Source organism: Coregonus lavaretus (genome assembly GCF_964263955.1).
Source record: "Coregonus lavaretus genome assembly, chromosome: 8".
Classification (NCBI taxonomy): Eukaryota; Metazoa; Chordata; class Actinopteri; order Salmoniformes; family Salmonidae; genus Coregonus; species Coregonus lavaretus.
In genome coordinates this window covers 34,471,128-34,488,210 of record NC_139995.1, presented here as the reverse complement: position 1 = coordinate 34,488,210, position 17,083 = coordinate 34,471,128, and the positions used below count along the sequence as shown (strand labels likewise).

The 17,083-nt window shown below is 43.3% G+C and overlaps 1 protein-coding gene across 2 annotated transcripts in view; it reads right to left on the bottom strand.

Moving 5' to 3' along the window:
• The window catches only part of LOC311134165 (RNA-binding motif, single-stranded-interacting protein 2-like), a 50,818-nt gene extending 35,028 nt beyond the window's left edge, over nucleotides 1–15,790 (bottom strand). Inside the window, exon 1 of one of the 2 annotated variants that reach the window (XM_084167775.1) lies at nucleotides 15,670–15,790. In XM_084167775.1, coding sequence (XP_084023901.1) covers nucleotides 15,670–15,741 — 72 coding nt within the window. In that variant the 5' untranslated portion in view covers nucleotides 15,742–15,790. The remainder of the gene's footprint in view (nucleotides 1–15,669) is intronic. The other variant, XM_084167776.1, reaches the window with a different exon arrangement.
• Between the last annotated feature and the right edge of the window lie 1,293 nt (nucleotides 15,791–17,083).

Sequence of the window (17,083 nt, the reverse complement as noted above, 5' to 3'; positions counted from 1 at the left end):
GCACCTTAAATGAAATCTTGGGCAAAAAGGCAAACTCCGCTCCATCATTCATTGAATCAGATCATTCATCACAAAACCCACTGATATTGCCAACTAAACTCAGCGAAAAAATAAACGTCCCTTTTTCAGGACCCTGTCTTTCAAAGATAATTCGTAAAAAAACAAAAAACATCACAGATCTTCATTGTAAAGGGTTTAAACACTGTTTCCCATGCTTGTTCAATGAACCATAAACAATGAATGAACATGCACCTGTGGAACGGTCGTTAAGACACTAACAGCTTACAGACGGTAGGCAATTAAGGTCACAGTTATGAAAACTTAGGACACTAAAGAGGCCTTTCGTCTGATGTGGCCAGGGCAATAAATTGCAATGTCCGTCCTGTGAGACGCCTAAGACAGCGCTACAGGGAGACAGGACGGACAGCTGATCGTCCTCGCAGTGGCAGACCACGTGTAACAACACCTGCACAGGATCAGTACATCCGAACATCACACCTGCAGGACAGGTACAGGATGGCAACAACAACTGCCTGAGTTACACCAGGAACGCACAATCCCTCCATCAGTGCTCAGACTGTCCGTAATAAGCTGAGAGAGGCTGGACTGAGGGCTTGTAGGCCTGTTGTAAGGCAGGTCCTCAACAGATATCACCGGCAACAATGTCTCCTATGGGCACAAACCTACCGTCGCTGGACCAGACAGGACTGGCAAAAAGTGCTCTTCACTGAGGAGTCGCGGTTTTGTCTCACCAGGGGTGATGGTCGGATTCGCGTTTATCGTCAAAGGAATGAGCGTTACACCGAGGCCTGTACTCTGGAGCGATATCGCAAGTGTGTATGCGGATGACTCAATACTATACACGTCAGCTACCACAGTGACTGAAATTACACTTAACAACACTTAACAAAGAGCTGCAGTTAATTTCAGAATGGGTGGCAAACAATGTTAGTCCTAAATATTTCAAAAACTAAAAGCATTGTATTTGGGACAAATCATTCACTAAACCCTAAACCTCAACTAAATCTTGTAATGAATAATGTGGAAATTGAGCAAGTTGAGGAGACTAAATTGCGTGGAGTAACCCTGGATTGTAAACTGTCATGGTCAAAACATATTGATACAACAGTAGCTAGGATGGGGAGAAGTCTGTCTATAATAAAGGGCTGCTCTGCATTCTTAACAGCACTATCAACAAGGCAGGTCCTACAGGCCCTAGTTTTGTCGCACCTGGACTACTGTTCAGTCGTGTGGTCAGGTGCCACAAAGAGGGACTTAGGAAAATTGCAATTGGCTCAGAACAGGGCAGCACGGCTGGCACTTGGATGTACACTAATAATATGCATGTCAGTCTCTCATGGCTCAAAGTGGAGGAGAGACAAAGAGTAGCTTCTGCCTTGGCAGCAGCTAATGGGGAGCCATAATAAATACAAATACAAATTGTATTTATGCTAACCTCATTTTTTTTGATTTCATACATTATCTCAAAAGGACTTACTACAATGGTCTATGTATGAGAAAATCCACAGAGGGAATCTTTTTTTTTTTTTTTTTTTTTTAGGGGCTACATCAGCTTTAATATTGCAGATAGATTGTAACTTCCATCAATGTAATTGTCTGCATCACTTCCAATCCCCCATATGATATTTTTTCTCGCATATATACATATATATATATATATATACATATACACATACATACACATACATAGATACATGTATGTATAGATAGATACATAGATACATGTATGTATAGATACATACATAGATCCTGGGACTAAACACCTCCCTCTGCAACTGGATCCTGGACTTCCTGACGGGCCGCCCCCAGGTGGTAAGGGTAGGTAACAACACATCTGCCACACTGATCCTCAACAGGGAGGCCCCTCAGGGGTGCGTGCTCAGTCCCCTCCTGTACTCCCTGTTCACCCATGACTGCATGGCCAGGCACGACTCCAACACCATCATTAAGTTTTCCGACGACACAACAGTGGTAGGCCTGATCACCGACACCGATGAGACAGCCTCTAGGGAGGAGGTCAGAGACCTGGCCGTGTGGTGCCAGGATAACAACCTCTCCCTCAACGTGACCAAGACAAAGGAGATGATTGTGGACTACAGGAAAAAAAAGAGGACTGAGCACGCCCCCATTCTCATCGACGGGGCTGTAGTGGAACAGGTTGAGAGCTTCAAGTTCCTTGGTGTCCACATCACCAACGAACTATCATGGTCCAAACACACCAAGACAGTCGTGAAGAGGGCACGACAAAGCCTATTCCCTCTCAGGAGACTGAAAAGATTTGGCATGGGTCCTCAGATCCTCAAAAAATTATACAGCTGCCCCATCGAGAGCATCCTGACTGGTTGCATCACCGCCTGGTATGGCAACTGCTTGGCCTCCGACCGCAAGGCACTACAGAGGGTAGTGCGTACGGCCCAGTACATCACTGGGGCCAAGCTTCCTGCCATCCAGGACCTCTATACCAGGCGGTGTCAGAGGAAGGCCCTCAAAATTGTCAAAGACTCCAGCCACCCTAGTCATAGACTGTTCTCTCTGCTACCGCACGGCAAGCGGTACCGGAGTGCCAAGTCTAGGTCCAAAAGACTTCTCAACAGCTTCTACCCCCAAGCCATAAGACTCCTGAACAGCTAATCATGCATACCCAGACTATTTGCTACACCCCATATTTTTACGCTGCTGCTACTCTGTTAATTATTTATGCATAGTCACTTTAACTCTACCCACATGTACATATTACTTCAACTACCTCAACTGCACCGGTACCCCCCTGTATATATAGCCTCCCTACTGTTATTTTATTTTACTTCTGCTCTTTTTTTCTCAACACTTTTTTGTTTGTTTATGCCATATCTTTCTAACTGTGCTCTTTCACAAAAGCTCACAATATATAACCTATATACTTATTATGGACACAGCATGTCTTACACTAGTTATCTTGTTGTTATTAGTTGTTGTTATCAGTCCCAACCTTCAGCTCCATTCAACACCTCCCATCTATCTCTTAACACCATCCATATTGGATTTCTATTTGCCATATATTTTTCAACTGTACTGTGATGTTTTACAAAAGTTCTGAACCTTTCTATTCTCATTGTTTCTACAGTTTGTGAATTGAAAATAAACATCTTTGCTAAAAGTATTATTATATTATTGATCGATTGACTATGACTTTTCAGATCACCCAGTAGTGCTATGTCCAGAAACAAGCTACAAATGGACAGTACCAAAACAAATGATCTAATGATTCTGTCTCTTCACAGCCAAATCTGCAGAGCTGGGAATATTGTATCCCCCATACAAATAACATTCTATTGGTAGCAATAATTTTAAATAATAATTTAAATTGAAAATGTCTATGTTTTGAATCCGGCGTCGTTAAGCGTATCAGTTCATAAACACTATGTCATGGAATGGGTACGTCAAAAATCTCTTCCCAACTATTTTGCAATCTATATGGGACGGCTGTCAATCTTTTGGTCCTTAAATGAAACTGGTAAACTTTTTTATATATCACAATTTTCTTTAATCAATTATGTTCTTTAATGCAAGGCCAACAGACAAGTTCCTTACTTTTTCCTCCTTCCACTTTCCTCTTCCATTTTTGCGGTAATGCTGCAATTATTTGGTTGTAATTTTGGGTAGAGCAGACATTTCCATATGTTTTTATTATCTGCATGTGCGACATAACTCCACCATTCCTACCGATAATATCATTTACGAAGATTATACCTTTTTTTTTTTTTTCTCAAAAAATAATGTTTTTTTATAGTGATATTTGGGAGATTATTTCCTTTTCAAATAACTTAAAGTGAGAGGTTGTAATCTGAATAAAGGGAAAAAGTCCCTTCTTGAACATTGGGTGAGACAATTTTACTAGTTTGCTAGAGAACCAGTTCGGATTTAAGTATAATTTTTGTATGACTGAAGCTTTTAGTGATAGGTCTAATGCTTTAATATTTAATAATTTCTGTCCTCCTAATTCATATTCATTATATAAATAGGCCCGTTTAATTTTGTCTGGCTTGCTGTTCGAAATAAAATGGAATATTTTTTCTCATATAATTTAAAAAACTGTTCGCTAGGCGTAGGCAAGACAAATAGGTAGACTGGGATAATACTAAAGAGTTAATCAGTGTGATTTTTCCACAAATTGACAGGTATTTACCTTTCCATGGTAGCAAGATCTTATCTATTTTTGCTAACTTTCTATTCTTTTTTTTTGGAGTGAGATCATTTATTTCATTTGGGATATGTATTCAGAGTATATCCACATCACCATCAGACCATTTTATTGGTAAACTACATGGTAATGTAAAAATTGTATTTTTTAGTGATCCAATACATAATATAGTACATTTATTGTCACGCCCTGACTTATGGAACTCTTGTATGTTGAGTCAGGGTGTGGAGATCTAGGTATTGTGTTTCTATGTTTGGCCGGGTGTGATTTCGTCGGTGGTCGGGAGAGGTTGTGTTTTCTCTAGCAGGAGGTAAGCTTGGCTTCTTATATGGTGTTGAGTAAAGCTTAAACCATGTATTTAGATTGTAGGTAGGTATTGTAGTTAGGTATTATAGGTAGTTTACTTAGGTAGTTATTGTAGGTTATTGTAGGTAATTATTGTAGGTAAGTATTGTATTCGGCGGACCCCGGCGAAGCACGAGGCTAGCTTACCCACTACTTGGACCAACAAAGCTAGCTAGCTAGCTAGCGGGTAGCTACTGGTAACTTTTAGCAACTGTGGTTAGTTGTTTCCAATGTTATTTCACGCTTAAGAGTACCTGTGATTGAGCCAGCTAGCTGCCTACCATTCAGCTGTTTTTCTAACCTCATTATCCGAGGCATTAACGTTAGGTGGTTGGTAGCTGCTGTACTTAATTACAGCTACTGATTGCAGTCTGCCACCCAGACAGCTGGCGTCGGGTAAGTTTGGCTTTATACATAGCTTGGGCTTTGTCGAGTAAGGCTTAAGCTATGTATTTAGATTGTAGTTAGGTATTATAGGTAGGCATCGTGGGCTGTATATTATTAGGTATTATAGGTAGGCATTGTGGGCTGTTGTGGGTAGTTGTTGTATGTAGTTATTGTAGGTTACTTTTGTATTCGGCGGTGCCGGGTGTAGCACGAAGCTAGCTAGCTAACTCACCTCCTGGATTAGCTGGCGAGTAGCTATTAGCAACGGTAGCAACTAAATACAATATCCTTTTAGCCAGCTACATTCGTTCGCAGCGACGCCGTTTTTCAAACAAAGTCAACACAGCAGCCATTGCTAGCTAGCCAACACTACCAGCTAGCTGTACTGTAGTAGCTAAATACAATATATTTGTGCTAGCTAGCCAACGTTTAATTATTGCTGCGTTATGAAAGAACTAGACACGGACACGAATTATCTGTTTAGTGTGTTAACACACTATTGGTAGTTTGTTGTAACCAAGTATTGGTGCTAAACTGTGTGTTATTGGATGCTAGCATGCTAGTTAGCTATGGCGTCATAGTTAAAGTAAGTTGAGTCTATTCCTTGAAACATTGAACCGCTGTAGTTTACAACAATTCTAATTTCTAAAGTGGAAGTTGGGAGAGTTTTATTCGGGTGGTTCAGTGAAACAATTATGGTTTCTGAGGTGGAAGTTGGGAGAGTTATATATATAATTTTTTTTTGGTGAGGGAGGCCCTGCTCTCTCCTTTCCCAGATGTTTAGTTCATTTCATTCCGATCTCCTCTGCATTATTGTAGCCATCTGCTACAGCCTGTCAACTATGCCTCTGCCTATTCCTGTTCTCTCCTCTCCGCACAGGCTACACAAACGCCTCACACCGCGTGGCTGCTGCCTCTCTAACCTGGTGGTCCCTGCACGCACCACACACCTGGAGTTCCAGGTCTCAGGCAGCCTCTGGAACTGCCATTCTGCTGCCAACAAGGCTGACTTCATCCCAGCCTATGCTACCCTCCAGTCCCTCGACTTCCTGGCGCTGACGGAAACATGGATTACCACTGAAAACACTGCTACTCCTACTGCTCTCTCCTCGTCTGACCATGTGTTCTCGCATACCCCGAGAGCATCTGGTCAGAGGGGTGGTGGCACAGGAATCCTCATCTCTCCCAAGTGGTCATTCTCAATTTTTCCCCTAACCCATCTGTCTATCTCCTCATTTGAATTCCACGCTGTCACAGTCACTAGCCCATTTAAGCTTAATATCCTTGTCATCTATCGCCCTCCAGGTTCCCTTGGAGAGTTCATCAATGAGCTTGACGCCTTGATAAGTTCCTTTCCTGAGGATGGCTCACCCTTCACAGTTTTGGGGGATTTCAACCTCCCTACGTCTACATTTGACTCATTTCTCTCTGCCTCCTTCTTTCCACTCCTCTCCTCTTTTGACCTCACCCTCTCACCGTCCCCCCATACTCACAAGGCAGGCAATACGCTTGACTTCATCTTTACTAGATGTTGCTCTTCTACTAATCTCACTGCAACTCCCCTCCATGTCTCCGACCACTACTTTGTATCCTTTTCTCTCTCGCTCTCCTCCAACACTACTCACTCTGCCCCTACACAGATGGTAACGCGCCACCGCAACCTTCGCTCTCTCTCTCCCACTACTCTCTCCTCTTCCATCCTATCATCTCTTCCCTCTGCTCAATCCTTCTCCCTCCAATCTCCTGATTCTGCCTCCTCAACCCTCCTCTCCTCCCTTTCTGCATCCTTTGACTCCCTGTGTCCCCTATCCTCCCGGCCGGCTCGGTCCTCCCCTCCAGCTCCGTGGCTTGATGACTCATTGCGAGCTCACAGAACAGAGCTCCGGGCAGCTGAGCGGAAATGGAAGAAAACTAGACTCCCTGCGGACCTGGCATCTTTTCACTCCCTCCTCTCTACATTTTCTTCATCTGTTTCTGCTGCTAAGGCCACTTTCTACCACTCTAAATTCCAAGCATCTGCCTCTAACCTTAGGAAGCTCTTTGCCACATTCTCCTCACTGCTGAATCCTCCCCCCCCCCCTCCTCCCTCTCTGTGGATGACTTCGTCAACCACTTTGAAAAGAAGGTTGACAACATCCGATCCTCGTTTGTTAAGTCTAATGACACTGCTGGTCCTGCTCACACTGCCCTACCCTATGCTTTGACTTCTTTCTCCCCTCTCTCTCCAGATAAAATCTTGCGACTAGTGACTGCAGGCCGCCCAACAACCTGCCCGCTTGACCCCATCCCCTCCTCTCTTCTCCAGACCATCTCCGGTGACCTTCTCCCCTACCTCACCTCGCTGATCAACTCATCCTTGACCGCTGGCTATGTCCCTTCCGTCTTCAAGAGAGCGAGAGTTGCACCCCTTCTCAAAAAACCAACACTCGATCCCACTGATGTCAACAACTACAGACCAGTATCCCTTCTTTCTTTTCTTTCCAAAACTATTGAGCGTGCCGTCTTTAGCCAACTCTCTTGCTATCTCTCTCAGAATGACCTTCTTGATCCAAACCAGTCAGGTTTCAGGACTGGTCATTCAACTGAGACTGCTCTTCTCTGTGTCACGGAGGCTCTCCGCACTGCTAAAGCTAACTCTCTCTCCTCTGCTCTTGTCCTTCTAGACCTGTCTGCTGCCTTTGATACTGTGAACCATCAGATCCTCCTCTCCACCCTCTCCGAGCTGGGCATCTCCGGCGCGGCTCACTCCTGGATTGCGTCCTACCTGACCGGTCGCTCCTACCAAGTGGCGTGGCGAGAAGCTGTCTCCGCACCACGTGCTCTCACCACTGGTGTCCCCCTGGGCTCAGTTCTAGGCCCTCTCCTTTTCTCCCTATACACCAAGTCACTTGGCTCTGTCATATCCTCACATGGCCTCTCCTATCATTGCTACGCTGACGATACACAACTAAGCTCCCTGCCTGTGCCATTAAACCCCTACAACTCATCCAGAATGCCGCAGCCCGTCTGGTGTTCAACCTTCCCAAGTTCTCTCACGTCACCCCCCTCCTCCGCACACTCCACTGGCTTCCAGTTGAAGCTCGCATCCGTTACAAGACCATGGTGCTTGCCTATGGAGCAGTGAGGGGAACGGCACCTCCGTACCTTCAGGCTCTGATCAGTCCCTACACCCAAACGAGGGCATTGCGTTCATCCACCTCTGGCCTGCTGGCTCCCCTTCCTCTGCGGAAGCATAGTTCCCGCTCAGCCCAGTCAAAACTGTTCGCTGCTCTGGCACCCCAATGGTGGAACAAGCTCCCTCACGACGCCAGGACAGCGGAGTCACTCACCACCTTCCGGAGACATTTGAAACCCCACCTCTTTAAGGAATACCTGGGATAGGATAAAGTAATCCTTCTACCCCCCCCCCCCAACAAAAAATAAATAAATAAATAAATACAATTATTGTAAAGTGGTTATCCCACTGGCTATAGGGTGAATGCACCAATTTGTAAGTCGCTCTGGATAAGAGCGTCTGCTAAATGACGTAAATGTAAATGTAATTCCCAATCAGAGGCAGCTGTCGCTCGTTGTCTCTGATTGGGGATCATACTTAAGTAGCCTGTTTGCAATCATTAGTTGTGGGATCTTGTTCCGTGTATAGGCTTGTATTGTGTTTAGCCTGAGGACTTCACGTTACGTTGTTTTGTTCATGTGTTTAGTTTATATAATAAACATGTATGCATTTCACGCTGCGCCTTGGTCTGACCCGTCCTTCAACGTCCGTGACATTTATCATAATTTGGTTGTAATCCAGAGAGGTTAGAAAATGTATCTAGATCCTCTTTGAGGCTGTGGAGGGATTCAAGTTGTGGATTTAAAAGAAAACATGAATGTACAATGACACACAGAGGGAATGTTTACTTGAATTACAGTGCATTCTGAAAGTATTCATACCCCTTCACTTTTTCCACATTTTGTTACGTTACAGCCTTATTCTAAAATTGATTTTATTCAAACTACACACAATATCCAATAATTGACAAAGCAAAAACAGGATTTTGGTAAAGGGTCTGAATACTTTTGAATACTGAATACTAATGTAAATGTGATAGTTCAGTTATTTATTTGCAAAGATTTCAAAAAAACTGTTTTGCTTTGTCATTATTGCACTGTACAGTGCATTCAAAAAGTATTCAGACCCATTGACTTTTCCCAAAACAAATTACGTTACAGCCTTATTCTAAAATGGATTAAATTGTTTTTCTTCCCCCTCATCAATCTACACACAACCTCATAATGACAAAGCAAGAACAGGTTTTTAGAAATGTTTGCAAATGTATTTAAAAAAAAAAAAAATTTACATAAGTATTCAGACCCTTTACTCAGTACTTTGTTGAAGTACCTTTGGCAGCGATTACAGCCTTGAGTCTTGTTGTGTATGACGCTACAAGCTTGGCACACCTGTATTTGGGGAGTTTCTCCCATTCTTCTCTGCAGATCCTCTCAAGCTCTGTCAGGTTGGATGGGAAGCGTCGCTGCACAGCTACTTTCAGGACTCTCCAGAGATGTTCGATCGGTTTCAAGTCCGGGCTCTGGCTGGGCCACTCAAGGACATTCAGAGACTTGTTCCGAAGCCACTCATGCGTTGTCTTGGCTGTGTGCTTAGGGTCGTTGTCCTGTTGGAAGATGAACCTTCGCCCCAGTCTGAGGTCTTGAGAGCTCTGGAGCAGGTTTTCATCTAGGATCTCTCTGTACTTTGCTCCGTTCATCTTTCCCTCGATCCTGACTAGTCTCCCAGTCCCTGCCGCAGAAAAACAAAAAACATCCCCACAGCATGATGCTGCCACCACCATGCTTCACCTTGGGGCTGGTGCTAGGTTTCCTCCAGACGTGAAGCTTGGCATTCAGGCCAAAGAGTTCCATCTTGTTTCTCATGGTCTGAGTCCTTTAGGTGCCTTTTGGCAAACTCCAAGCAGCCTGTCATGTGCCTTTTACCGAGGAGTGGCTTCCGTTTGGCCACTCTACCATAAAGGCCTGATTGGTGGAGTGCTGCAGAGATGGTTGTCCTTCTGGAAGGTTCTCCCATCTCCACAGAAGAACTCTAGAGCTATGTCAGAGTGACCATCAGGTTCTTGGTCACCTTCCTGACCAAGGCCCTTCTCCCCGATTGCTCAGTTTGGCCTGGCGGCCAGCTCTAGGAAGAGTCTTGGGGGTTCCAAACTTCTTCCATTTAAGAATGATGGAGGCCATGTGTTCTTGGGGACCTTCAATGCTGCAGAACTTTTTTGGTACCTTTCCCCAGATCAGTGCCTTGATACAATCCTGTCTCGGCGCTCTACGGACAATTCCTTTGACCTCATGGCTTGGTTTTTGCTCTGACATGCACTGTCGACTGTGGGACCTTATATAGACAGGTGTGCCTTTCCACATCATGTCTAATCAATTACATTTACCATAGGTGGACTCCAATCAAGTTGTAGAAACATCTCAAGGATGATCAATGGAAACAGGATGCACCTGAGCTCAATGTCTAGTCTCATAGCAAAGGTCTGAATACTTATGTAAATAAGGTATTTCTGTTTTTTATTTTTAATACATTTGCACACATTTCTAAAAACCTGTTTTCGCTTAGTCATTATGGGGTATTGTGTGTAGATTGAAGGCTGTAACGTAAAACAAAATTTGGGAAAAGGTAAAGGGTCTGAATACTTTCCGAATGCACTGTAGAATCTAAGCTTAAATGTATTTATATAATTTGGTTAGGCTACATTTGCTAAGAATCTACGTGCATGTGTAACAGTATCGCTTCCGTCCCTCTCCTTGCCCCAACTTGGGCACGAACCAGGGACCCTCTGCCAACATCGACAACAGTCAGTCAAGAAGCATTGTTACCTATCACTCCCTCAACGTCAGCAAAACAAAGGAGCTGATTGTAGACTTCATGAGGAACCAGGCTGAGCATGCCCCCATCTTCATCAACGGGGCCACTGTGGAGACGGTCAAAAGCGTAAAGTTCCTCGGCGTACACATTTCCGAGGAGCTAAAATGGTCAAACCACACGGACTCCGTGGTGAAGAAGGCACGACAGCAACTCTTCAACCTCAGGATGCTGAATAAATTTGGCCTGTCTCCGAGGGCCCTCACAGTGTTCTACAGGAGCAACATCGAGAGCATACTGTCGGGCTGCATCACAGCCTGGTACGGAAAATCCACCGCCGCTGACCGCAAGGCACTACAGAGGGTGGTACACTCAGCCGAACGCACCATTGGGTGCACACTGCCTGCCCTCCAGGACACCTACTACAACACCAGGTGTCGCAGGAAGGCCAAGAAGATCATCAGGGACCTCAGCTACCCGAGCCACGGCCTGTTCTCCTCGCTTCCATCCCCCCTGCTGCTCCCCCATTGGACATCTACCCTGCCCCCAATGGACATTTATCATGCTGAATAGCCACCACTACTTCCTTCTCCACAGCAACCCCAGCAGCTGGGCAGAGCCCAACTGAGTGATTCGGGTCAACAGCATCAATGTAACAGTATTGCTTCCATCCCTCTCCTTTCCCCAACCTGGGCTTGGACCAGGGACCCTCTGAATACATCAACAACTTTCTCCCACGAAGCATCGTTACCTATCGCTCCACAAAAGCAGCGGACCTTGCAGAGCAAGGGAAACAACTACTTCAAGGTCTCAGAGGGAGTGACGTCACCAATTGAAACGCTACTAGCGCGCACCACTAACTAGCTAGCCATTTCACCCCAGCTACACTTGCAGTAAAATAAAATACTTTATGGATGAAGGCAAACTGGTCAGGACAAGATACACAACAGTGAGCATTTCAGACATTTCAGACATCTTCTGAGCAGTTCAGACATACAAACAAACACCTGTTGTTGTGTTGAGCTTATTGTTTTAGATCCAAAACTTCTACCCAACTCAGATCTCTCTGCATCAAAGAAAGAAACTTGAAAGCCAAAACAGAAGTGGAAATAAGTGCCCTGGTATCCTATAATATTGATGATATTTCAAAGGTTGAAAGTGAAAGTATGAAATAGATGAATTCAAAGGAAAGGCATGCAGGGCCTCACATCCACCAGGCCTCCTCGGGGGATCTTAGGATGAATAGCCTTTTTGTGGAACACACAGATCTTTCCCTCAAAATACTTCTGTTGTGGTCGCTAAAGTTTATTTTCACATTGAGTTCTAATACTTAGTCATACTTTTATTGATTTTAATTTTTTATTTAGTCACTTGAAATGAGACTGTAATGAAATAACCTTAAGAATTTCTCCATGTTTATACATTGAAGGGTGTCTTCTTACAAAGACAAGGCACCATGACTTTTGTATACTTTATTTTATCACAGGTTTCAGCACTAAACACCAGCATACACATGTACAGTATTAACACTTGCCTTGAAAATGACAACTTCTATTCTATCATCATTCGGTCACATTAATTGAGTACTACATTTGGTTGTGAAATACACAAATGTGCACATACAAAAGAACAGAATAGAGACATTCGATCCTTGGTTTTGGATTAACCTGCATCCTCATTTTGTATTTTCCAGGAAATTCAGGACAGGACCAAAACAAATGTACCATTAATTATATTTATTTGGGAGAGGAAATGAGGTAGTGGGGCAGGCAGGGGAGGAGGAGCGGATGACTCTGGAGGCACCACAGTAACCAAACCCCTGGTGCCATCTGGTTGGCTAATCACCTCCCACACACAAAGGGCTCTTTTTTCACCCTCAGCTCAGCACGCCCTTTATTTTGTCTTTGTCTTTTACTTACTCCTGCCGGTCGCACAGGTATACACGAACGTTAGACAGGTAGAGAGGGAGAGAAAGAGAAAGAGGGAGCGAGAGAAAGGGAGAAGGGAGAGAGAGGGTGAGATAGAGGAGCAAAAGTGACAGAGCCGGAGAGAAAAAGAGAGAGGAGGGGAGAGAGTGAGGGAGAAGGATGGGAAAGTTGAGAGGAACAGAGGGAGGGAGGGTGATATGTGAGAAATCTCTCCACATGAGAACTTGACATCTTAGTGAACTCCAGGTCCACGACACAGTGTGTGTGTGTGTGTGTGTGTGTGTGTGTGTGTTTGTGTGACAGCATTCTTCCTACCTCTGTATTAATGAAGTACAGAGTGAACAGAAATTTGTCTAAATCTGTCTGTGCTGAGAATATGTAAAAAAGTCATGCAAAGTGTCAACTTCCCATTCTCTCTCTCTCTCAATTTTCAACTCAATTCAATTCAAAGGGCTTTATTGGCATGGGAAACTTATGGAATACAAAATAAACAAAAGGGAAATAAACATAGGAAACATCTCTCTCTCTCTTTCTCTTTCTCTACTTCATTATTTTTAAAATCTCAACATCAATGAATATTATGAACCAGAACTCAAACTCTCACTGAAGAAATACTTGTTTTCTTCCCCTTGAAGTGCTCATGGCTTGTTGTCATCATTACATTTCAGCTCTAAATAAATGTATCATAATATATTTGACATACACAATGGTTCACACTGGTTCAATTCCCTTGGTTCCCCCCCATTTCTAACCCTGCCCATTGGCTCTCCAGTATCATGACTGTGCTATGGGTTCCTGACAAACAGAACCATTTTCTGTTAAGAATGTCCAGAATGGGAAACTCAATCACTTAAACTCTCAATCACAATACTATTACTCCAGTAATACAGTAATAAAATTAGGCCAATTGTATGATAACTGAACATGTCAGTTCTTTCAATTTCAGTGCAATGATGTACCAGACATGATTGTCTTTAAATGAAAGACAAACTGTCACAACATGACAATGCACTCCTAAAATTAGCATCATCACAGTCTGTGGTATTCATTCTGTCCTGCATCTCTCTCTCTCAATTCAATTCAAAGGGGCTTGATTGGCATGGGAAACATGTGTTTACATTGCCAAAGCAAGTGAAATAAACAATAAACAAAAGTGAGAAGACACAAAACATATAAACAAAAAACTATTTGAAATTAACAGTAAAAATCTCTCTCTCTCTTCTCTCCATGATGCAACAGAGAAAATATCCACAACCTCCTCCTTCAAGCAATACAAATGACTTCAGGCTCTCATAGAGGAGAGGTAAACACAACAGCCACACACAGGCCTGCACAACAGGACAGAGAGGCTTGGAGGGGATGTCAAAAACTATTCAAATGCCTTTGGGCAAGCAAGCAACACAGGCAAATGAATGACAGACAGGCCACATTTTACACTACAAATATAGTGTAGCTCAGCTGGTAGAGCACGGCACTTGTAACGCCAAGGTAGTGGGTTCGATCCCCGGGACCACCCATACACACACAAAAAAAAAAAAATGTATGCACGCATGACTGTAAGTCGCTTTGGATAAAAGCATCTGCTAAATGGCATATTATATTATTAATTCAATAATGTGAGTTTCCCCTGTTGTGTTATGTTTTTACAGTAAAAAACGATGTGCAAAAGCATCCAAGAGCCACAAAACCAACCCTGAAATGTGCAGAATTTTAAAAGCTGAGGAGATACAGTGGGGTCCGAAATGCTTGACACCCTTGATAAAGATGAGCAATAATTAAAATAATTAAAATACTCAGCTATATTGAATGTTCAAAATAATACAATAATACCATTTGTATCAAAAATTATACCCCCAAGACATGTCACCATTACCAATAACAGGGGAGGCATTTCTCTCTTACCCATTTGTAACGAAACGATTCTGGCTACAGTATAATTTATCAAATATTTTAGGTGTTGCATTAATAGAACCCAATAGCTTTGGCTTTGATCTTGTATTGTGTTTCTTTTCAACACAACATTTATGCTAGTAGAAAATCGAATACTCTTAATCAATTTCATGTAAAAAATATATATGTTGTAATAGCATTGTAATATCTAATTAATAGTTAGGCTATAAAACATATTTTCACTCTTGCATTAGTGGTACAATGTATATTTTATATTACAAAGGTTCATAATGTCAAATCCCTGACATGAATTGTAACGTTTCAGTTGCAGATTGATTGTTGTTGGCTACGATTCAGTACTATAAATGTAATATAACTGTTATTTTGCTTTTCATAATTTGGGAAAAGTAAGCATCGTCACAATGGTGGGTTTTTTCAAGGGGTGGGGCATATGTGCCTTTCAGGGGGGGAAAGGGGGAAAAAAAACTTTGCCAAATTAACGCGGCTGCGTAGACAATGGATACTTGATTTTACACTACTGATATCACTGTTCATTGACCACCATCCTGAAAAGGAGACTGAAATCAGTTAAGGCTACACTGAATAACACATTCTGCTTCTCCCTCTTCTGCTCCCAGCCCCCACCTAATCGTTTTCAAATTTATGCACAGACGCACAACACTGTCCCAATACCGTACAGTTACCCATAAAAGTTTGTATCCACTATTGACTTTTTCTGACTTAACATAATCATATCGACATCCTTGCTCTCTACGGTGGAACTCCCATATAGGGAATAAAAAAGAAATATTAAGGATGCATAGATGCCCGGACCATCGAATAGCCGTTTTTACACATACCACGGTGGGGGGTGCAGAATAGTGAGCAGCAATTTTCTCTACGAAGACCGAAGTTTATTGTGTAGACTTCGTTTTTCAAGGACACTGTATAGGCTACTGTCATGCTCTACATAGGTTTCTATAGCGACTGATACGGGCGTAATGCCCTACTGGGTGACCGAGAGCGCAAGAAAAACAGAAAATCCTGAAAGGGTTTACCTTTTTGCTGTTTCTGCTGTTATAGCCGATGTATGGATTGATCCCTGCCCTTGGCGGTACCGAGAGCAGCATTTTCTCGGCGCTATGTCCAGAGCCGCGAGTACAGCCCAGGCTGCCAGCTGACGTCAGCAGCTCGGGAAGCTTGGAATCAGGGGGAGCGATGCAAGTCCCGCTGCCGCCAGTGCTGCTGCCACGGCCAAGCGCTGCTTTTCACACGTCTGGGTCCTAGCGCGCCAAAGTCAACCGAGCCGATGGAACGGTTACAGATAAACGAAACATAAGATGGAACGGTTACTGAAAAAACGAAACATAAAGACTGTAGGGCTATGTTGGGGAAGCTACTCTGAAAATATAGTTTAGGCCTATCTACAAGCTACCGCTTGGCCACATAACTTACCAAGCAAATGCACTCTTCAACCATCCAATTACTTCACACTAGATGAAGTTAAGCTTCACTAAAGAATTTCAGAAAAAAAACAGTTTACTTAACTAAAGTCACTTTGCAAAAGTAGTAATTTCCTTGTTTATTTAAGCCTAAAACTCAGAAATCCACTTCAAATATAGCCTAAATGTGTTGTGATAAGAATAATGTATTTATTCGCTGTATTTCTTGGGTTTGAGCTGTAGCCTATTATGGAATTGATATTTAAAGAAGCTACTATTAAAAAACAAAATATCAAAACCTTGTTTTTCGTTCATCTGAAAGGCAACTAACTATTCCTTCAAGAGTTGTCATAATAATCCTCCAGCATGTTGCATCCCTGTCCCCATCTACTGGAGAATGTATCCTTCTCCCCTAAATATCAGTTTTACCTAATTTCTACAAGCATGTTAAATGTGCAACCAGAGGGAAAAAAACTCCAGATCACCTTTACTCCACAAACAGAGATGCGTACAAAGCTCTCCCTCGCGCTCCATTTGGCAAATTTGACCATAACTCTATCCTCCTGATTCCTGCGTACAAGCCAAGCAAAAACGAAAGCAGGAAGCACCAGTGACTCGGTCAATAAAGAAGTGGTCAGATGACGCAGATTCTAACCTACAGGACTGTTTTGCTAGCACAGACTGGAATATGTTCCGGGATTCTTCCAATGGCATTGAGTAGTACACCACATCAGTCACTGACTTCATCAATAAGTGCATCGATGAAGTCGTCCCCACAGTGACCGTACGTACATACCCCAACCAGAAGCCATAGATTACAGGCAACATCCGCACTGAGCTAAAGGGTAGAGCTGCTGCTTTCAAGGGGCGGGACTCTAACCCGGACGCTTATAAGAAATCCCGCTATGCCCTCCGATGAACCATCAAACAGGCAAAGCGTCAATACAGGACAAAGATTGAATCGTACTACACCAGCTCCGACGCTCGTCGGATGTGGCAGGGCTTGAAAACTATTACAGACTACAAGCCT